Source organism: Typopeltis vanoorti, chromosome 8, assembly GCF_054136105.1.
Source record: "Typopeltis vanoorti isolate ZY-2024b chromosome 8, IOZ_Tvanoo_1.0, whole genome shotgun sequence".
NCBI lineage: Eukaryota > Metazoa > Arthropoda > Arachnida > Uropygi > Thelyphonidae > Typopeltis > Typopeltis vanoorti.
The window spans coordinates 45884307-45907445 of record NC_143556.1 but is presented as its reverse complement, the minus strand read 5'-3'; the positions used below and the strand labels follow the sequence as shown (position 1 = coordinate 45907445).

Here is a 23139-nt window from a genome sequence, read left to right as displayed (position 1 = left end):
TCTTCTTTTTCAAATTGATTTTCTCTTTGTTTCTCATGCAGAATGGGTGGCATGCAGAATGATGGTGAACACAGTGATGTGGTAAGTATTATTCTCACTGATTTAAAAGGAAAATAAAATTACCATTTTTGTGCTAGTTTTTAAAATCACACGAATAATCTTAAATAGGGTAGGTGTCAAATGAATGTGTAATCTTATTAAGCAAGAGATTCATGAGAAATGGTTAATGTGGAAGGAATACTGTGTGCATAAGGATGATGTCTGTTATGAAAATAATAAGCAGCAGGTTAGAATAGTCGCAATTGTTGCATGGAAAGCTAAGTCTGAGTATGAAAACAAACTGGCTGTGCAAGCTGAAGACAACCTACAAGAATTCTATCAATGTGCTGCAAGTAAAAGAATGAATATAAAAGAATAATTCTTCTGAATTCACATGGTGTATGGTGACAAATACAGAAAATTGTTCGATTGATGAGTGCCCATTTTGCTAAAAGCTATCAACATAGTATATGCAACATTGAGTTCACTGCTACCTCCTCACTGAATGAAGAAACTCAGGTGTGTGAAGAGAAGTTATTAGATCTGTTGCACAAACAATAAGAATTCAGCAATATGCTATATAATTTGAGTCTCAGTACAGAGAAGATTCTGCAGGAATGGAAAGAATATATGGTATTCCCATTGCGCAAGGGTGGTGCAAAGACTGATGTATCCAATTCTGGACCCATCAGTATCTCAGGAGTGGTGAAAATTTTGGAAAAGTTTGTTTGGGCTCGCATTCAGAAATGTGTTGACAGTGAAACTCTATTTTGCAATGAACAGTATGGGTTTACTAAGGGGAAGGTCATGTTTTAGCAACTTGCTCGCAATCTATAATAATGTTACCATTGAACTAGACAAGAGGAATGGATACACCATGATACTTTTGGACTTTGCTAAGGCTTTTGACAGAATACAGCATGGAAGTTTTGGATTATAAAATATTATCAGGAATAAGAGAATGACTGACTTGCAGATATCAAAAAGTGGTATAAGGGGTATGTGCATCTACAAGATTTAAAGTAACTAGTGGTGTGCCAAAAGGATCAGTCTTTGGTTCACTGTTATTAATGATATTGGGAAGGATTTGACAGGCAACATACAGCTACTTGCTGATGATGCAAAGATAGGTAGGGTAATTGGGAATGCTGCTTATATGCATACTTGCAGAATGATTTGAATAAGCAGGAATTGTGGGGCATGGGAAAATGGATGGATTTCAGTTCATTGTCAGTAAATGCAAAGTCATGCACTTTGGCATGATTAGCTATCTAGTGTTATATTATACTGGTGGGATGCTAGAAGAAACTGATCAGGCTAGGGATTTTGGGGGTGATAGTAGATAGGAAGTTTAAGTTCAGGGGCCATGTAGCAAAGATAGCAAATACAACTCAAAAGATAATTGCAATGCTGAAATAAACTTTCACGTGTAAAGATAAGGATGTCATTTTGCCTCTTTACAGGACCTTGATAGGACCTCACTTGGACTATTGTGTAGATGTGTGGTCTTCTGGTTTCCATTGTGATTCTGATACAGTGGACAGAGTGCAAAGGAGTGTGTTTGAAATGATATCTGAATTATGGAATACTGATTACGAAGACAGATTGATAATTTGTAGGCTGCAGACATTAATAAACAGGCGACAGAGGGGTGATATCTTGAGTCATAAACTTCTGAATGGATCATACAGGATTTCAGTTGATGGAATTTTTCAATTTATGGAGGGTAGGGAAAGGACAAGAGGGCATCTTTGGAAGTGGAGAATAAATGCTGCTAAGGAGGTGAGGGCTAGATTTTTTGTCTCATAGGGTGGTGCATGATTGTAATGGATTGCCATTGGGTGTTGTGTGTGTGTGTATACAAGCAGTGGGAATGAATTCAAGAATAAGTATGATAGCTGGTGTGTGTGTGTGTGTGTGTAGTATGTGGCCTCCCTTGATGAGTCCTTTGCTTCCTGGAGGTCTCTCTTAATAATAATAGTAATAATCATAGAACTGTCAGCTTGATACATCGATAGAAATGTCAAGGTCAACAGTGGGATTCTCTAAGTGTGCTTCAAGCAGATTGATGATTTATCTTGAAGTGCAGCATATATAATATTCTTCTACTGCTTTATATTTTGATGCATTGAGTAATACACTAGTTTTGTTGTAGCATATGTACTGAAATAATAGTCCAATTCTGCGTTAAATGTCACACAGTTGAAATACATACACTACTTGTCTAGTGTACATAACCACTCCTCAGCTTGCTAAGTTTATAGGAATTGAAATTAATCAACTAATTTTTCATGTGCTAACTATATTTTCAAAAATTTTGTGTATGGTGAGTAAATTTTTGAAATTAAAGTACCTCATTCAATAAGTAGTGATAATTAAATTCTGTAAATAGGTGGGTACTTAATTATAGTATTACTCAAATGTTGATCAACATTTTTATGTAATAATAAGTAAGCAGGATCATCTAGTTAATTGAATCTCTAAGGAAAACTTTGCAACTGCTGTCTCCTTCCACTCTTTTTTGTTTTGGGCTCCTCTAATCTGGCTCAGAATTTTCATTTCAGCTAAGTTTTTTATTTGAATGTTATCCTCCCAACATTGTTTCCTCTGGGTCTATTTCCATCAAGTCATCTAAGATAGATTGCTCTATCTTTCCTGGATTTCCTCTAAATTTGAGTGTTAATGCTAAAGGTTATTTATTCAGTTAATTCTTCATTGGTGGAGTAATTTGAGTCAAACTTTTGATGGGAAATTCGACCGTGGCATTTTGCTAATATTAAAGAGAATAAGATTATCAGATCCCATCACAGAATCATTCAGAGACCTGAAAAACAGAAATAAATTATCAGTTGAAGAAATTCATTGATATACAAAGGAAAAAAAGTTGATGAGTGGTGAATCTTATTCTTGTCTGTACAGTTGGGTACAAATTTTAAGGATAAAGATCCAGCTGCTATCATAATGTTGTAATAGAGAGAGAGAGAGAAAGAAAATAATATCCTAGTTAGAAAACATCCGAGTTAGAAAAGTAGTATGAGGTTTTTTAAGATGTGAGCTTACTTATGCTTTTCTGCCAAACCTAATCAGAACAACCACCCTGGTCGATAGTTTTTTACTCTTTAGAATAGACTGTGGGTTCAGATTCCACTGTGAGCATGGATGTCTGTGGATGTCTTTATGTAATGAGTGAATTTCATTGCAAATTATGAGACCATCCCTGCTTATTGGAGACTTGAAACAGTTGCATATTTAGCCTCTAGAATAGGGTTATTACTGCCCATGGTATCAGTTAATACTATAGGTGTATAGCATTTCATGGCATTTGTTCAACATTGGGGCAAATAAATAAAGGGAAATTTGTTGTGGAGTTACAGTACAGTATCCATACTGATCATTTATTACTAGAGGTATCTAGATAGTGAAGTTGATTGTTAATGAATTTCTCTGTTACCTCAGGATTGAAGAAAGAGGAATGTGATAATTTGATGATAAAGATTTGTCACTGTTATTTCTTATTCTTGTCAAAGCAGCTGAAATCAATGTCATTGGTAGAATACAGAAATACAGGTTTAGTTAAAAATAAAATTCGTTGTTTTTTTAATGATTTGCACAGATTGTTTCCATGCTTGTTTCTAATTTATTTATGCTTAACATAGACATGTTCTTGATATGTAGAAATATTTTTTTTTTTTTACAGAATGTTAGTATAAATTTATAATTTTCTTAACAGAACACTCCTGGTGATATGGCAGTTGTGCATCAAGAAAGGTACCAGCCTGTGAATGGTATTGTACAGCCAGCTTACATCCCTTATCCTGGCAAACCACATCGCAATACAAACCAACTTCAGTATCTTTGTCGAGTTTTGAAAGCAATATGGAAACACAATTTTGCATGGCCTTTTCATCAACCTGTAGATGCTGTGCAGCTGAATTTGCCAGTGAGTTCATTAGTTTTCATAAAATGTATTGTTTTTCAAGTGACATTGCAATCAAAAATTGTAACTGCAGTTCAAATAGTACAACAGTGAATTGAATTAAATTCCATTATGGGATTTTATAATTTCACACTAGAAAAGTGTGAAATTATAAAAATAAACATTCAGAATTAATGTGTTTACATTTCAAAATGTTACCTTAGTTTAATGTTGCTCACTTAATATGTAGACTGTATGTTAAAATCAAAAATTTAGGTCAAGAATGCATTCTAAATGTCATTTAGATTTTTACCTTGAGTACAGAGAATGTCACAAAATGAGCTGTTATCCAAACAAATTTCACAACTTTTGCTTAAACTTTGAATTAAAGAAATACAGTATATTGTGCAATGTTTCTTTAATTTACAGTTCTTAGAGAAAAGTATCATTTTATGCCAACTGTACATAAAGTCTGTCCAATTAGGAAGCCAACAGTCACAGATGCTGTCATTTACTTTTGCCCCTCCCTCAGGCTGACTAATGTTCATTATTTGTCTCCCCTTCGTCTTTTCAAATTACATTTGACCAATTAGAAAGTTGACTAACTGCTGATTATTTTTGATTTTAATGATACTTCACATATTTAGTTTATTATGAAGATTTTAAATAAGTGACTTAATTTAAGCTAATGTAACATTTCAGAATTTATAAGTTAAACCTGCATTTCCATTTTTATAATTTCGTGCTCTTCTGGTTCTTATGTCTTCCATTATTGTTTGTATTTTTATTTTTTCATCATTTTCGTGTGCTTTGTGTATAGGTTTTTGCAGTCTGTTTTATTATCAGTATACAACTCCCCCCCCTCCCTCATTTCTTATCTTTCACAATTTCTTCTCTTCCCTTTCCTTGGTTTCATGGGAATGGAGTGGAGGATAGTCAGTATTTTTAACTTGGGTTTGCTGTGATGAGCATCTGCTTTATTATGATGTACCACTGGCATGCACCGTTACAAATTGGTGAGAAATTTTTAAGATATCACCAAGGTGTCTTGAAATCAAATACCATAACAATAAAAGAACACATTTCTGGTGAGAATCTTTCTCAACTTGCTATAATGTGCTTAATAACCAGCAACTTCAAATGAAGCATCTTTGTGTATAATTTTATGCCATTCACCAGTCATTTGCAAACAAGTGATTTTCTTCCAAAATTGATGTGGTCAGTTTGAGATAGCTGATTATGCCAGTACATGAATCTATATACATTAGCATGATGCCTTCAGGAATTTTCTTTCTCTCTCTGCATGGTTTCAAAATGCTGAGATATCCCGTCAACACTGCCTGTCTCTTCATTTGAAAACAAAGGTAATTTCCCAGTCATTTGGTGATCTCACATTTCTTCATGTTTTTCGTTAAGTTCTCCTTAAAGCACTTCTTTTCCCTTCTGCTTATTGGCCTTCAGTTCTGGTTTTGATAGAAAAAGTATCTGGCATACAAGTGATGTGAGCATTCCAATGAAGTTGATGAATAATAATGTCCTGAGCTTGTGCAGTTAGCTACAGTCAAAATTGTTTCCAAACCTGCATTCATGGTCCAAATCACCTGAAGATACCACCTTTATATGGAATTTTTTGAAAGCTACAATGGTAGTATTTTTCAAGTAATTTGAACCATGTATGCAGGTTTCTGAAACACCTGAAAAATATGAGATGAAAACAGCCATATAAATGAAGAGTTTGATTGTAGCATGGATGTCTTGTTCAGCTAAAATTTATTTTCTCAATCGACTCTTAAGCTCCACTAGTGCATTCGGATGTCATCAAGACCAGTAGCTATGCTGGCTAAAAAGTTGAATTGAGGTCATCCTTACTTGCCTTTTAGAATATTGTTGAGAAATTCATTAGTAATAGTTGCATTCCAACTGAGATCTCAAATATTCCCTCCGATTAGAACTGGCTGCAAAGCATTTTTGTTAGATTTTTGCAACCACTACTAAATTTTCAGAAGTCACATACTTCTTTTTACCTCGGCCTTTATTTCTTAATGTACCTTTTTCTATTGGCTTCGTCTGTTCGACAAAGTTTACTGGTCCTTCTCGATGAGAAAATGCAGTTCTCTGCCATTTTTATCAACCCAGTCTTGATATATCATACTGTTAATGAATATGGCCCTGTTTTTCTAATTTCATAAGTCCATTCTTAACATGGCTGAATCCAATTTTTTCAATTCTTCATTGATTTTTTTTTTTTTTTCCCCTGTGATATCATCAGGAATTTGGTATGTACCCTCGGGGGAGGGGAGGGGGCGGTATACAGGATAATTATGATACTACATGAAAAAGTTACACTATTACTAACTTTCGATCAACAGTTTTCCTCCACATTAATCTGTTAAGATTCCAATATTATCAGATCTTATATTTCTACACTAATGGCCAAAATTGTGGAAACCTTTTGAAAAAAATGTGTTTTTTTTTGAGGTTTGATGGCTCATAACACCACCTTTTTTTTTGGTAATACCATAAAATTATATAACAATGGAAAGATAATTTAATCAAGAATGTAATGCAACAAGAAAAGTGTTCAATTATCTATATTCTATAAAAAGTTATAGCAAAATAACCAGAAAAAAGAAGCACAACTTACTTAGGCTGATATGAAGTAGCTTTCCTTCATTTGAATGTAGCCAGTGAGCATGAGTGTTTAGAGAGCCAATCAGGTGTCATCTTGTTTTGGCAATGAGCCAATAAGGTCACAGTAGGATTCAGCTATTGATGTAATGTATTGAAGCTGAGAGGAGGATATTTGTCAGTGTGTTATGTGATTGCTATCAAGTTGGTTTGGTTTTTTTTATGTTCTTTCATTTAGTGAGCTTGTAAAAACGTAATGAAATTAAAGAAATGGCACAAAGGGTTGACTGGTCACCCAGAAAGCGATACAAAATAGTACTATTAAGTTAAAAAGGCTATATGAAGAAATTATTGGTGGAAACTTAACCAAAGGTGGCATTTCTAAATTTTTGAAGAGGTATAAGGAGACTGTCACTACAAAACCAGACTGGTAAAGGCAGGAAAAGGTGCATAACAGCAAGTGATGATAGAAGAATTAAGAGACTGTGGCTACGTGACAGAAGAAAATTATCTGGGTGTATACAGGATGAAATGGCGCAATACAATGTGAAGTTGAGTGCAAGGACTGTTCGGTGCAGACTGCAGGAATTTGGTCTAAATGCTAGAATTCCACGAAAAAAGCCATTTTTATCTCTCAAACAAAGGTTCAAAAGATTAAACTGGGCTAAAACCCATGTTAACTGGACCACAGAACTATAGGACAGTGTTATTTGGAGTGATGAGACCAAAATCTCCCTGTTTGGTAGTGATACGTAAGGAAAAGAATTAGAGAAGATTTACATCCTGATTGCATTACACCTACTGTAAAAAAAAAAAAAAAAAAAAAAAAAAAAAAAAAAAAAAAAATACACACTTAGTGTTATGATCTTAGTGATATGGGGTTGTATGACATCAAAAGGTGTGGGCAGAATTTTCGTGATTAATGGGAATATAAATGCCCCAAAATACATAAATGAAATACTTGAGCCCAAACTGAAGCCTTCTGCACGTGATCGTTCCCAAGATAATGAAGCATTTAAATTTCAACAGGATTCAGCTCCATATCATGTTGCTGCTGCGTGCAAAAAGTGGTTTCAAGATAATCATATTCCACTGCTGGAATGGCTTGGGAATAGCCCAGATCTTAATCCAATCGAAAATCTGTGGAGCCGACTAAAGAAACTTGTTAGTCAGAAGCAACCCACCAATAAAACCCAATTAATAGAAGCAATAATTCAATCTTGGTTTCACATTTTAACAGTTGCAGAACTAAAAAAAACTTCACTCCATTGTAAGGCGTTGTAAAGCCGTAATTGACGCTAAAGGTTACACAACTAAGTATTAACTCACATTGTGAGAATTTTTGTATATCTCATTTTTTCTATGTGTTTCACTTTTCTTCTTTATGACTGCTGTTCTAATAAAAAATCCTTCATAAATGTTATTGCATTACATTCTTGATTAAATATAATTGATATATAATTTTATGGTATTACTCCACATAAAAGTGGTGTTATGAGCCATCAAACCTCAGAAATGCACTTTTTCCAAAAGGTTTCCACAATTTTGGCCACTAGTGTAAGTAGCTTTTTTTTTTTTTTACTGTATCAATCCATTTCGGTCTTTCTCTCTCTTTGCAAAGAATACGTTTTGCTAATCTTTCCTCTCCCATTCTGTTTAAGTGACCAGTATCACCTGCGATTAGCTCTACTAACACATTCCTGAATGCTAACAATGGTAAGTTATTTCCTCGTATCCTCATTTTTAATGTGATACTGACATTGATGCCATCTTCTCAGAAATCTCATATTAGCAGTTTCCAGTCTTTGATCAGGTGTTTTATTTCTAACGCAGCTTTCAGATTCATTAATTAAAATTGGTTTGAACACTGTTTTGTAATAGCTAATTTAGAGTTTTGACTAATTTCTTTCTTATTCCATATAAATTTATTCAGCTGACTTCTTACCACACCAGCTTTATTTTACTAATTCTTTTGTCTATTTAAATATTTAATTTATATCTTCATAAAAAAAATTCTGCCTAAATAGTTGAAATATTTTTACTGTTCTATATGTTCACCATGTAGGATACAGTTAATCTTGTCAATGTTTCTTCCTATTTTCATTGTCTTATTGCTGATTTTCATACTAAATTTATTACAACAGTTATTCAATTGAGTGAGGGATTCTTGCAGACCTGTACTGGATTTATCCTATCAGTGGTCCACAGGCACTTAGTTCTCAAGACCTTTCCAAGTATTCTTGGACTTCGCAACCATAACTCGAGAATAAGGTGGTTATCCCTATGCCTGTAGATGTGGGTTTTCATGGGTCCAGTTTGCCTGTTCTGGGGGGTTAAAAAATCCCTATCTCCATATGAGACTGGCTAACTCACCTTTCGTTGAAAGAGGCCAGATAAAGTTCTTGACGTTACTGACGGGAATCGAACTAAGGTTTTTCCAACCAAAGGGCTTTGTCTATACCAATTGAGCTAAAGAGGCTCACTGAATTTATACAGAAGTATAACATCTGCATAAAGCAAAGAGCAAAGATTAACATCACCAATTTTGATATCAGAGTTAACACCACTTTCATAATGTGATCCATATACAGTGGATCACACTGTCCGAAACTTAAGGACGAACACTATTTCTGAAGATTACAACTGCAAATTCAGATGAATTAGCTTGCTGCATAACTGATGATTTCGAATAGAAAGTGGGTACACATTCAAATTTTTGAATTCGCATGCAAAAGGGTCATATAGTAGCATTCAACATGATAAAAGGCAAAAGTTTCTACTAAGCAAATCACATTTGAAAGAAGCTCTTTTCATGAAGGAATCAAGTTGCAGATATGGATGTCTTGTAATCTCTCAAAAGATATCACCTAGATCAGGGGTAGGAACCCTTGGCACATGGCACAGCAACGACATTTTTCAAGCACGCAACCCAGGGCTAACCTTAAAAAGAATTAAATAAATAAATACATATCCAATACTTTAATCTAAAGGAACTTCAAGAAGTAATGCAAACAGTAACCAAGATTGTTAATTACATTTCTGCATGTTCTTTGAATAAAAGACAATTTCAGAATCTATTGAATGAGGCGGATTTGGTGTACAAAAGACTAATAATGTACAACAATGTTCCTTGGCTTAGTTGAGGTCTTGTTCTGAAACAATTTGTCTGGATGAGATAAATCTCTTTTTGACTAATCAACATAAAATGTCTTATAAAGAAATGTATGACATTGTGTGGTTTGTAAACTGATGATTTTTGCCGATTTTTGTGAACATTTAGATGGCTTGAACCTTAAACTACATGGCTCTGATAAGACTATTGATGTTAAGTTTAATAACATAAAGGCATTTGAAATGAAGCTGAGTTTTTAAGAGGAATGTAGACAGTGAGAGATTTAAATATTTTCCAAACCTAAAGAAATACATCAATGATCTCCAAAAGGATGACAAAACAAACTGCCAGTGTCTTCAAATGCTGTTTTTAAACACCATTGTGTCAACTGTTGAGCAGTTCTCTCTCTCTCCCTCTCTAAGATTTGTTAAGTTCAGAGAATTAGAAGAGACTGCAAAATTCATTGTATCCATACACTATAAAACTGGATGAATTAAACTTGCAAATGTTTGCATGGATAAATATTGATGATTTTGAAATGCAGTTGATTGATTTTCAAAGTAGCTCAATTTAGAGGCAGAAATTTGTTGACCTCATAGTTGACTTGGAAAATATTGAAAAGGAGCGATTAGAGATAGGAGTGACAGAGAGAAGTGCATTAAACAAGGTATTAAGAACTTAGAATACTATTCCAGAAACTTTTATATGTTTAAAAACCCTTGCAATAACAACATTACTATCCATTTTTGCATCTCCATATTCTTGTGAATCATTGTTCTCGGTGATGAACTTTGTTAAGTCTCGTCATAAGAGTAGCCTTACAGATGAAACTAGTAGCTCATGTATATCTATAAAGATGATACAATATAAACCTAATATAAATTATCTGTCATCAGTGATGAAACAGCAGAAGTCTCGTTGATACTAAATAAATAAAACGTCTACTATTCTTCTTTCTCTAGTTTTGATTCGATGTTTTCTGTAAAAAAAAATGATAAAGATTAATTTCTGTTTAATATACAGTTACACCCTGAGTTACGTAAGTAATGCATTCCATAAACCTTTACGTAACTTGAATTTTACATAAGTCGAATTTGTAAATTACATACATCAATAAAATGTTCAATGGCTACTCATACCGCTGTTACGCTAATTTTTTAGCCGTTAATCAGATATTTTTCATTTTTGGGGTTATTAAAAAAAAATCAATTATAAAAAAAATTATCAGTTTATTTGAATAACATACATACTGTAAATATGAAAGTATGAAAAATACATAATATAAAAGAATATAAAAACAAACTGAAATGTTCAATTTTCAAATAAAAAAACATCTTGTGATGGCTTCAATGCTACCGCACCTTTTGTGCTATCAACAATGCAAACTTTATCCTTCACACATTGTATTCACATATAAATTATTTTCAAATTTTCTTCTAAAGTAATTGCAGACTGTTGTTTTTTTAAATTTATTACCCGCACATTCGGTTTTGTGTGTGCATTCCATTTTAAGGGTAAAAAAACAATTAGCAGTGATAACAAGTGACTGAGCTAATTGTGCGAGGCATCTACTACTTTACTGCAATAAGGCTCTCAAAGACGCACCTGCACAAAACCGCAAACATGTTTGTAAGCACTAGTAGATTTATTACGTAACTGCGAATTTACGTAATTCATGGTGTAACTGTATTATGTAGGACAAATAACATTTTAATTTTATTTGTAGTTATTTATTTATTTGAACATGTAGAAGAAAAAATGAAAGAGTTTGAAAACAGGAATCAAACCTTGGAGATTCAGTGGCAAACTCTGAAGAAAACATTGATTGATTCTGCCAGAGAGGCATGTGGTGAGGTTGTCTGCAAGGATAAAAAAAATCAGAACTCCCTGGTGGACACAGGAAGTTAAAAAGGCAGTGAAGGAAAAGAAGAAAGCATATCAAAAGTTCCTGTCAAATAAGTCAGCTTGTGCTCTTAGAGAATACAGAGACAAATGTGAGAAAGCTAAACACTGTGTAAAACTAGCTAAACAAAAGTCATGGGAGGACTTTGGCAAGAACATTGAAAATAAATATCAAGAAGGTGGCAAGATATTCTGGAGGTTGTTGAAGAAGCTCAAAAATGGAGGAAAGAGTGCTATAAAAGGAAAGGTGACATGAAAACAGGAGAAAAAGATATCCTTGGAGTATGGAGAAATTACTTTGAAAAACTGCTAAATGAAACATGCTGTGATGACAGCACAGTGGTAAAAAACACTGACCTGGATGCAGTCAGAAATACATTTCCATACTTGAAGTAGGAAAAGCCATCAAAATCCTGAAATGAGGAAAGGCAGCAGGAGTAGATGATATTCGACCAGAAATGCCTAAGTATGGAGGTATAAAAGTCGTACAGTGGCTGCACTGCATAGTTCAGAAGGCCTGGACAGATGACAAATTCCAGATGATTGGAATAGAACTCTCATAGTACCCATATATAAAAAGGGAAATAAAACAATGTGAGAATTACAAAGTTTATTTCTCTACTGAGTGTTCCTGTATGATATATGCAAGCATCCTTGAGAAACGGTTGAGAAGGATTCTGTAAGAGAAGCCTCGTGAAGAACAACCTAGATTGAGGCCAAATAGAGGCTGTCAGGATCAGATTTTCACTTTACGACAGATAGTTGAGAAATCATGGGAATATAACAAAGATCTGTATTTAGGTTTTGTAGATCTGGAAAAGGCATATGACAAGGTGCCAAGAGAGAAGCTATTCAATACGCTGCAGTTATATGGTGTCAATGGGGCATTATATCAAGCAATACTTAGTCTTTATTTGAATTGTATGTTAGCAGTTAGAATTGAAGGAAATACAGGAAGGTGGTTTAATGTTAAATCTGTGTCAGGCAAGGATGTAAATTATCTCCTCTGTTATTCATTATCTATATGGATTGCATTATGAAGGAAAGTGGTATTAAACCTGATATTAAAATTGGAGGTGTTAATCTCAACTCTTTGCTTTATGCAGATGATGTTATACTTCTAAATAAATCCCCTGCAAGTCTGCAAGATTCCCTGACTAAATTGAATAACTGTTGTAATAGATATGATATGAAGGTCAGCATTAAAAAGACAAAGACGATGAAAATAGGCTGAAATATTGAAAATAGCAACTGCATTGTGAATGGAGAACTTATAGAACAAGTAAAACATTTCAGCTACTTTGGCATGATTTTTAGTGAAGATGGTAAGTTAAAATGGAAATAGACAACAGAATCAACAAAGCTAGTATGGAAGTCATCTGAATAAATTTATATGGAATAAGAGATATTAGCCAAAACACTAACTTAGCTGTATACAAGACCTGAGAGCTAGGTTAGAAGTGAAACAATTGACCAAAGACTAGAGACTGCAGATATGAGAGTTCTGAGAAAGATTAGGGGCATGAACAGATGGCATTATTAGCAATATCATATTAAAAATGAGGTTATTAGGAAAGAACTTGATATTGTTAGCATCTAGGAATGCATTATTAGAGCTAATCTCAGGTGGTATGGTCAGTTAAGCAGAATTGGAGAGGAAAGATTAGTCAAACAAGTGTTCTCTGCCAGTTTGGCAGGAAAAAGACCCAGAGGAAGACTAAGGTATAGGTGGATTGATACAGTAAAAAGTGCCTTAGAAGATAGAAATATAAGACCTGATAATATTGGAGTCTTGACATTTAACAGACTGATTTGGAGAAAAATTGTAGATAGGAAGCTAGTAATGTAAATCTTTCATGTAGTACTATCGTATCCTGTACACCCCTTGAGGGTATATATATATACCAGGAATTTGATGATGATGATCTAGAATATCTTTATCGTCAGTTTTCATGTCATCTTTATCATCTTTGATTCCTTTTACAGTACTTCAGCATGATTTAGTAATGAATATTAAATCATGCTCAATATTAAACCACTTCCTATTTTTCAAATTCTCTTTCAATGAGGCTTTCTTATTTTTTACATCTTCTTTCCATATGATCTTGTGCACATTTTTATGTTGGGATGTGGTATTTAGTAATGACTAATCCATGTCCCGAATAGAATCCAGCAGGCATTTACTATTATTTTTATTAGCTTTGTGCTTTTCTTCAGTTTTTCCTAAAATATTTATATATATCTGCTAATCATTTTCTACTCTTCTGTTTAGATCTCCAACAAAGACCAATGTTTCCTTTTTCTTTGTGCCAGCTAGTTTCACTAATGTCTCAGAAAAAAATTCCTCAACGTCTTTCTTGGTAGAATCTTCTGTAAAATCATAAGCACAAATAAGTCTCATTGTCCAGGTCTCCATTCTGATATTTGCCCACATGACTCTACTAGTTATTGCCTGCCATTCAAGATTATCCTCATATTTAATTTCGAATACTATAGCTAATCCCTCTATTCCCTGATTGTTATTGCCTGAATATAACATTTTGTATTTGTTTCTTAGAAACATCTCACCTGTTTTTGTCTTCTTTGTTTCAGTCAATATTATGTCAATCTGACACATATCCATTTCTTTTGCTAGTTCCATTTCCTTTCAATTGATGCTTCTTACATTGATAGTACCGATCTTGAAATCTGTTGACATAGAGTTGGAATGTCTTCCAAGTTGAGCGGTTCACCCTGATTCCCTAACAAAAACAACAGAGATATAGTTTAACTTGGTGATGCCCCATCTCGCATGAAATTCTGTCCTGTCATACCGTCATTTTACATTATGGTTTCACCCTGTGGTGAGCTATAAGGGGCTTGTGTGAGCCCTTTGTTAAATTTTTCTCAAATTTGGGAGCCCCTTGTTCTTGTTTAATAATCTTGTAGAACTAGAAAATACCACACTGTGGGATGTATACATGCTACTATAATTGCTACTTTAAATTCATATGGATTTTCTGATAACTATAAAAAATCATTTCATTGCATTTTGTTCTGATGGAGCTAGTGAAATGTTAGGAAACAAATCAGGTGTTGCAATCAAACTACTACAAAAATTTCCCAACGTTGTGATTTGGCATTGTGCTCATTGTTTACACTTAGCATTAGACGATTCGATAAAAAACATTAAAGCAATAAATCATTTTGAAATATTTATGGATAAATTATATGCTTTTTATCATCAATCACCAAAAAATCAACGAAAAATAAATAAGATTGCAAAAGACCTTGGTATCGAAATTTTAAAGATCAGCCGTGTGGTTGGACCACGATGGGCAGCTTGCAGTTTACGAACAGCTCTTGCTTTCTGGAGAAATTACCCAGCTTTATGCAAGCATTTTGCATCGAACGATAAATATAAAGGCTTTTTAAACCGACTTCTCAATTTGGAATTTTTAATAGATCTACCATTAATGATTGATATCCTACAGGAATTATTATATTTGTCAGAAGCTTTACAAAGTCGCAATATAAGTATTATAAGGGCAAAGTTAGGCTTTATTTTGCTCGACGATGCGAGCCCATGGTTAAAATTTCCAGAGTTCACCACTGCTCATATGGAATTGCAAGAAATAACTATTGATTTTGTTATTGCTTATAGTGAATCACCTTAATAGTTCACAAAACAAAAGTATAATGTGGGATATGAAACAAAACATGGCTATAATTTGCCTGTGGGCAACCCCCAAGTTCCGGACTGGTAGGCATGTTCTCCTCGAATTTTGAAGACTCAACACTCAGGGTAGCCCTGAGTTTCAAAACGTTTCAAAAAATGTGACATAAAAAGGCTTATATATATATATATATATATATATATATATATATATATGTGTGTGTGTGTGTGTGTGTGTGTGTGACATGATTGTGTGTAGTACTGTTTAATTAACTGCTTGTACACGTAAATTATGTAATGAAATAACAAATTTAAAGTAATTCACTATTTCATGATGTCTCATCACATCATCAGAGTGAAACATACATTTAGCTAGTGAAGTTACATTAAGTAAAACAGAACTGAACCAAGGTGACAAAATATTTTTAGTTTGCTGCTCTCTGGTCAGTCACTTGGTACTATTAGAACCATGAGAATATAGGATTGCACTTATTAACAAAGTAAGTGAACTCATGTTAGAGACATAGAGTGAAACAGCATTGAGAAAGGATTAGAAATATTTAATTTTTTCAGTATTTTGTCTCATTCACTGGAATATCGTCACGGAGTACAGTATAAGATTTAAAATGCATATGCATGAAGGCAACACAAAACTAAGTGAAAGACTAGATGGGACACCTGTTGGCAGCCTATAATGTAAACTGGGATCTTGAAATTTTAGTGTTTCTCATATTTTGGGTAATTTAATGCAACGATATTTATTCAAATTTGGCTGATTTCTGAAAGCAACTGTAGATTCCAAAAACAGTCTTTCTCTTCTAAATTTACTGCAATGGAGTATGGTGGTCTCTTTCCAATTGATTCTATGAGCCATATCTAAAGCATGGTTTTGCAAGGCTTGATTGACCATAGTCTGAGAAAATAGCCAAATATTGTATTTCTTTATTCTGGCTATTTTTTCTGAAGTATGTCAGACACAGAGAATGATGATAGCATTACTAAAATCTTTCTGAAAAAAGGTCGAGGATTGAGGGAAGGATGGATTATTTTTTGATACTGTGGGAACTGTAGCCATGAGAAGTATATGTGAATAAGTTCTACTGTAAGAGAGAACTCATTGGAACAAAGGTTATAGGCTTTGTTGGTTAGTGTTTTCATAACATATTGTTGAGAAGGGGAGCGGTAATGGGAATGTTTGTGAATGTATCTGCCTGGGGAAGTGGTTTCCTGTATACTGCAAAGGACATGAGATGATGATGATGATGATGTGGAAGGATTAAATATTATCTTTAATCCTCTCAGTGCTGTTTCACTCCATTAAGCCTCTAACATGAGTTTCTTCCAGCACTTGGGCCTTAACATATGGAAAGTAGATAAACATAAATCCAAAGGGAAATGAGAGTGAAGCTACTTTCAAGGTAAGGTATATACCATAGAATAGTTTCAATAATAAAATTACTAAGTTTAATTTTACTACTAACAATTATTAACAATATGATATTTGTATACTGAACATCATAAGTCATAAGAAAAGTAATTATTCATGTTAATGAACATGAATATCTGTGTTTATGCATGTTTTTATATAACATAATAAAATAACACTCTTTGTGTAATCATGATGGATACGTGTTGCAGTTTGAAGGATTATTGATGAGATGAGATTATTATTGTTCAGAGTCACTTTCCCAGAATTTGGAAATTTTTTGATCATTGTTCTGATTGATTCCAAAGTGCTTCATAACCTTCTTTTGATAACTGGTGATTAGTTTACGGAATTAACAACGCATATAAAGTATATTAATTAAAGGCAACTTTAATGAATAACTTCTATATTTTGGCAACGTCACGTTGCCATCTTCAGGAACATAAAGATATGGTATGTGCACGCAGGCATTAACAAAAGCAAATGAGGAAGAATGCAAGAAACTAATATTGTTCTAAAGTCCTAATGGTGCTCTCTGGCGAGCTAATTTGGTTGTCTTGGCTGTTGGGCTGAAGTTCTCATAATATAAGTCTTCCAAATTTGGGGTAGTTTCATGCACCCAAATTTGTTGAGGTTTGGAACGTTTTTTAGAGCTGCTGATGAATCCTTGAATAATCTTACGTATTTAAACTTGCTGCGGTGTATTATTTTAGTTTTCTTCCAATGAATTCTATGGTGGGTATCTAAGGCATGGTCTGCCAGCCCAGAGTGGCTGTACTGGTGAAACCGGTACAGCCACTCTGGGCTTTGTGTTCTGAAATCCCGATATTTGCTGTCCTGCCTGTTTGGCCAAAGTAAGACAATTTGCAGCTGCAAGGGACCTGGTATACACCAGGTAGGTCTAGGGGAAGTGGTTGGTCTTTGGTAGAGCGGATAAGGGATGCCAACTTTTTATATGGTCTGTATCAAGAAGTAAGGTCATATTTTTTGAGGATATTGGTTATTTTCTCAGAGGTTCCCTGGATGTAGGGGATGGTGATGGATTTGGTGTAATCTTTATTGAAGATGGGGGGAGGGGAGGGTTGTGGTTTATTGATTTTAGTATTTTTTGGGGGTTATAACCATTGGCTAAGAAAGTGTTGAGGATGTGGTTTAGTTCAGTGGTTAGGGCCTTGTCATCTGAGCAGATTAATTTTGCCCTGTTATATAGTGTTTTTATAACCCAATATTGTTGTGTGTGTGTGGGGGGGGGGAATTGCTGGTGAATGTATCTGCCAGTATGGGTGAGTTTTCTGTAAACAGAGAAAACCAAAGATCCATCAAGCTGGCGGGTGATTAAAGTGTCTAGGAAGGGGAGGGTGTTGTTTTACTCTTTTTCTAAGGTGAACTGGACTCTGGGGGTGTTGGTTGTTTAAGTGTGTTAGGAAGGAATGGAGTGTGTCTGAGCCATGTGGCCAAATAGCGAACACATCATCCACATAACGAAGCCAAATAGTGGGTTTTTGTGGGGCGGAGTTTAAGGCTTTCTCTTCAAAGGTCTCCATAAAGAAATTGGCCAAGGGTGGGGAAAGTGGTGAACCCATGGCTGTCCCCTCTATCTGTTTGTAGAACTTTCCTTACCAAATCGAAATAGCCTCAGTTCATTGTGAACTGAAATAGGGCTGAGATATCGGGAGCAAACTTGGCGTGGATGAGCTCTAGGGTTTCTTTGAGTGGGACATTAGTGAATAGGGAGGAGACGTCAAAACTGACCATTATGTCAGTGTGTTGGAGTGAGAGGTTTTCTATACTGGCTTTAAAGTGGGCTGAGTTTTTTATGTGTGATGGTGTGTTACCAGTATACTGTGTGAGCGTTTTGGCTAATTTATATGTGGGGGGAATCAATGCCATTCACTATGGGACGTAATGGCACATTTTGTTTATGTATTTTTGGGAGTCCATATAATCGGGGGGGTCTAGAGTTATAAGGTTTTAGTTTGTTAGTGACTTCCACAGGCCAAGAAGTGACTTTCTTAAGGAGTCTATGGAGAGTTCTAATCTGAGAGCTGGTAGGATTATATTCAATAGGGAGGTAAGTAGTACGGTCTAGTACTAAAGCATTAAGCTTACCTTTGTAGTCCTTTTGATTGAGCACCACAGTGTCATTTCCCTTATCCGCTTTGATGATTACTATTTTTTTGTTTTTCTTCATTTCTAGTAGGGCTGCATATTCGTCTTTGGATAAGTTGGTTTTTGGAGGTTTGGCTTTAGTGAGAACACTGGCTACATCCAGTCTGACGTTGGCGATATGGTTAGGAAGGTTGTGAATCCAACGTTCTATTTGGATCATGATTTTCTCGGCAGGTATTCTTTTAGGAGCTAGGGAGAAATTGTGACCACGTGCAAGTGCGGTGAGTGCTTCAGGCTTTAAAACTACCGACGAGAGGTTGACTACAGTGTTGAGTGGTGGCTGTGGTAGGGAAGTAGAATTATTTATCAGGTTTTCGTATTTTTGCGAATTCTTTTCTTGCTAATGCGCATGAGACGTCATAAAGAATCATCCAAAGATCGTCGCCGAGCGTATTCAAAAGCTCTTCCTCTAGCACCACTAAGGTTTTGTTTTCGTCGACAAGGAGAACACATGTCACGGTAATTTGTTCTCTTAATAGGGCGAAGCTAGTGGGATTATAAATGCGCAGAGCTTTCTGTGAAGTAAAACGGTGCTTCATTTTAACACAATTAGCGATTACCTTTTTTGTCCCAGCAGCATTTTAGGAACGTCAGACGATTTAGTTGTCTTGCTATCTTCAACCTGATTTTGCCGTATTGAATGCCGTGATGAATTGAATTTTGCCAAAATATGCCATTACGTCCCATAGTGAATGGCATTGATTCCCCCACATATAAATTAGCCAAACATTTAGCCAAAACGCTCGCACACCATCACGCATAAAAAAAACTCAGCCCACTTTAAAGCCAGTATAGAAAACCTCTCACTCCAACACACTGACATAATGGTCAGTTTTGACGTTTTCTCCCTATTCACTAATGTCCCACTCAAAGAAACCCTAGAGCTCATCCAAGCCAAGTTTCCTCCCGATATCTCAGCTCTATTTCAGTTCACAATGAACTCAGGCTATTTTGTTTGGCAAGGAAAGTTCTACAAACAGATAGAGGGGACAGCCATGGGTTCACCACTTTCCCCACCCTTGGCCAATTTCTTTATGGAGACCTTTGAAGAGAAAGCCTTAAACTCCGCCCCACAAAAACCCACTATTTGGCTTCGTTATGTGGATGATGTGTTCGCTATTTGGCCACATGGCTCAGACACACTCCTTTCCTTCCTAACACACTTAAACAACCAACACCCCCAGAGTCCAGTTCACCTTAGAAAAAGAGTAAAACAACACCCTCCCCTTCCTAGACACTTTAATCACCCGCCAGCTTGATGGATCTTTGGTTTTCTCTGTTTACAGAAAACTCACCCATACTGGCAGATACATTCACCAGCAATCTCCCCCCCCCCCACCTCCCAACAATATGGGGTTATAAAAACACTATAACAGGGCAAAATTAATCTGCTCAGATGACAAGCCCCTGACTACTGAACTAAACCACATCCTCAACACTTTCTTAGCCAATGGCTATAACCCCCAAAAAATACTAAAACCAATAAACCACAACCCCCCCCCCCCATCTACAATAAAGATTACACCAAATCCATCACCATCCTCTACATCCAGGGCACCTCTGAGAAAATAACCAATATCCTCAAAAAATATGACCTTGCTTCTTGTTACAGACCATATAAAAAGTTGGCATCCCTTATCCGCTCTACCAAAGATCAACCACTTCTCCTAGACCTACCTGGTGTATACCAGGTCCCTTGCAGCTGCAAATTGTCCTACTTTGGCCAAACAGGCAGGACAGCAAATATCAGGATTTCAGAACACAAAGACTACATCGGGTTTCACCAGTACAGCCACTCTGAGCTGGCAGACCATGCCTTAGATACCCACCATAGAATTTGTTGGAAGAAAACTAAAATAATACACCACAGTAAATTTAAATATGAAAGATTATTCAAGGAATCATCAGCAGCTCTAAAAAAACGTTCCAAACCTCAACAAATTTGGGTGCATGAAACTACCCCAAATTTGGGAGACTAACATTATCAGAACTTCAGCCCAACAGCCAAGACAACCAAATTAGCCTACCAGAGGGCACCATTAGGACTTTAAGAACAATATTAGTTTCTTGCTTTCTTCCTCATTTGCTTTTGTTAGTGCCCACGTGCACATACCATATCTTTATGTTCCTGAATATGGCAACGTGACGTTGCCGAAATATAGAAGTTATTCATTAAAGTTTCCTTTAATTAATATACTTTATATGCATTGTTAATTCAATATCCTGGAATACCATATCCTGGATCTTCTAATATAAAAAAAATTTTTTTTTTTTTGATGGTGTTATCATTCAACCAGCTTGTGCTTTCTAGCAACTGATTTAATTTGTTCACTTGTGACGGGATAGACTTGCTAAAAATGAAGTTTGTGGCAGACCATGCCTTTATATGCGTTGTTAATTCCGTAAACTAATTACCAGTTATGTATGACCAACGTATAAGCCTTGCTACTAGAAGTACTTCTTTTGATAAGTCTCTTGAATTTGATAAACTTATCTCCAGAATCTTTGTTGCTCCACAGGATCCTGTGGCTGGCAGAAACTCCATCTTCTGCAAGTCCAGATTTCTCAGCTGGAGGAAACTGATGTATTTCATACATTCTGATTGTCTGATTTCTATGGTATGACTAATCTTGTCAGAATAGGACAGATTGCAGGAATACAGAATTTGGTACCCTCTCAGATGAGCCAAGTGTTAGAAGCTTGTATTTGTGGAATATAGGATTGAGGAAATCTTATTTATTGAAGATTGTCTGAAACTCAAATTTTTTTTTTTTTTTAGTCAACTACTGTTTGCAAGGGGATTTCTGCTTTATCTATTTTTGGCATACCATATCCTGGATGTTCATATAAAAAAAAATTTTTTTTTTTTTTGATGGTGTTATCATTCAACCAGCTTGTGCTTTCTAGCAACTGATTTAATTTGTTCACTTGTGACGTGATGTGATCTCTAGTTACAGATTTGTAATCATCAGACCAATTTTGGAGAAGATTATTGATGGATTCCAGTGTGTCAGTATTGCAGTCCTTAAGAGAATGAAAGTCCTTTAGTTCAGCTCTTTGGATGTTTATAAGTAGATACCGTGAGGGTTCCACTCCACATCCTACAGAGAAATGGGTAGTCAGCCTGTTGTGTTTCAGACTTGCTAAAGAATGTTTTTCCATCACTCAAAAAAAATTCCCCATACAGATTTCATGCTACAAATTGAAAGAAACTTTGACCTTCCATCTGCATCAGCTAACTGATTACAATTTGAAATGACAGATTTTATATAGTGCAAAGTTGCCACCACTAAAATTCATTGAACGCTGAACTTAAAAACCAGACATTCACATGTAACTCTCTAGAACAGTTACAATATTATGATTTAAGGTGAACAAGGGCCATTGCATTGTGGAATAGAAAAGTAAAATGGTATCTTGTTATATCTACCAGTTCGACTACTATAAGGATTTTACAGCTGACATTCTTAAATTTAATTTTACCACACATGCTGGATATTTATCCTGGCAAGGGAATCTATACAGGTAGTACAGGGTTGTGCCTTGGGGTTCTCCTTATCACCACTTCTCAAGTTACGTCATGGAACACTTGTGGGTACATTTCTTCGTTGCTTTCAGCTCTTATCTCTGCACTTGGTTTTGTTACAGTGATTTTGTTATTTGGCCAACACACACACAGGGAGAATTAGTTTCTTAGACAAAATCAACAATCTTTTTTTCAAATTAATGTTGGAAAAGGGATCCTTCTTTTCCTGGATAATCTGTAAAGTGGGCAGTGGATGGCACACTCAGCTTTTCATTCTAAAGGAAACTTGCGTTCATTTAAGGATACATTTTTCTGGGCATTGTGTGCTACCCGTTACAAAAACATGGGCATAGTCATGACTTTTTCCCAGTCATGACTGGGAAATGGGGTGGGGGATTTTCACCAGTTGATCTGATTCCCCTTTAGTCAGCCTGATGTTCTGTTATGTTGCATCATCATGCTATATTAGTTTAAGTGAATAAGAATACAATTTTCTTGGCTAAATCGAAAATTGCTAGCCCATTCCTTGGTTGTTTAGAATCCAGATTAATGTTTACTAATAGGATTCATTATGATAAAGTGCAGATTGCAGAAAAGGTTGCTTCTCTGCAGTTCTTGAAAGGTTACATGGAGGTCTTAGTTATCCAGCTTTGATCCTTGTAACATCCCGTCGATAATCTTCTGTTGCATTATTTAGCATTGGTACTAGGAGGAAAAAAATAAAAAGACCAGCGACATGGTAAAAACAGTGACTTGTTTTATTAGA

At 35.4% G+C, this 23139-nt stretch overlaps 1 protein-coding gene across 9 annotated transcripts in view; it reads left to right on the top strand.

Moving 5' to 3' along the window:
• Positions 1 to 23139, top strand: part of LOC150103963 (bromodomain-containing protein 2-like) — a 539719-nt gene that overhangs the window by 98111 nt on the left and 418469 nt on the right. For all 9 annotated transcript variants that reach the window (XR_016548723.1, XM_090397216.1, XM_090397208.1 and 6 more), the window contains 2 exons: positions 42 to 81; positions 3770 to 3979. Coding sequence is in view for 8 of the 9 variants with exons in the window: in XM_090397216.1 (XP_090253342.1) it covers positions 42 to 81; positions 3770 to 3979 (250 nt within the window). In the remaining variant the exon portion in view is untranslated. The remainder of the gene's footprint in view (positions 1 to 41; positions 82 to 3769; positions 3980 to 23139) is intronic.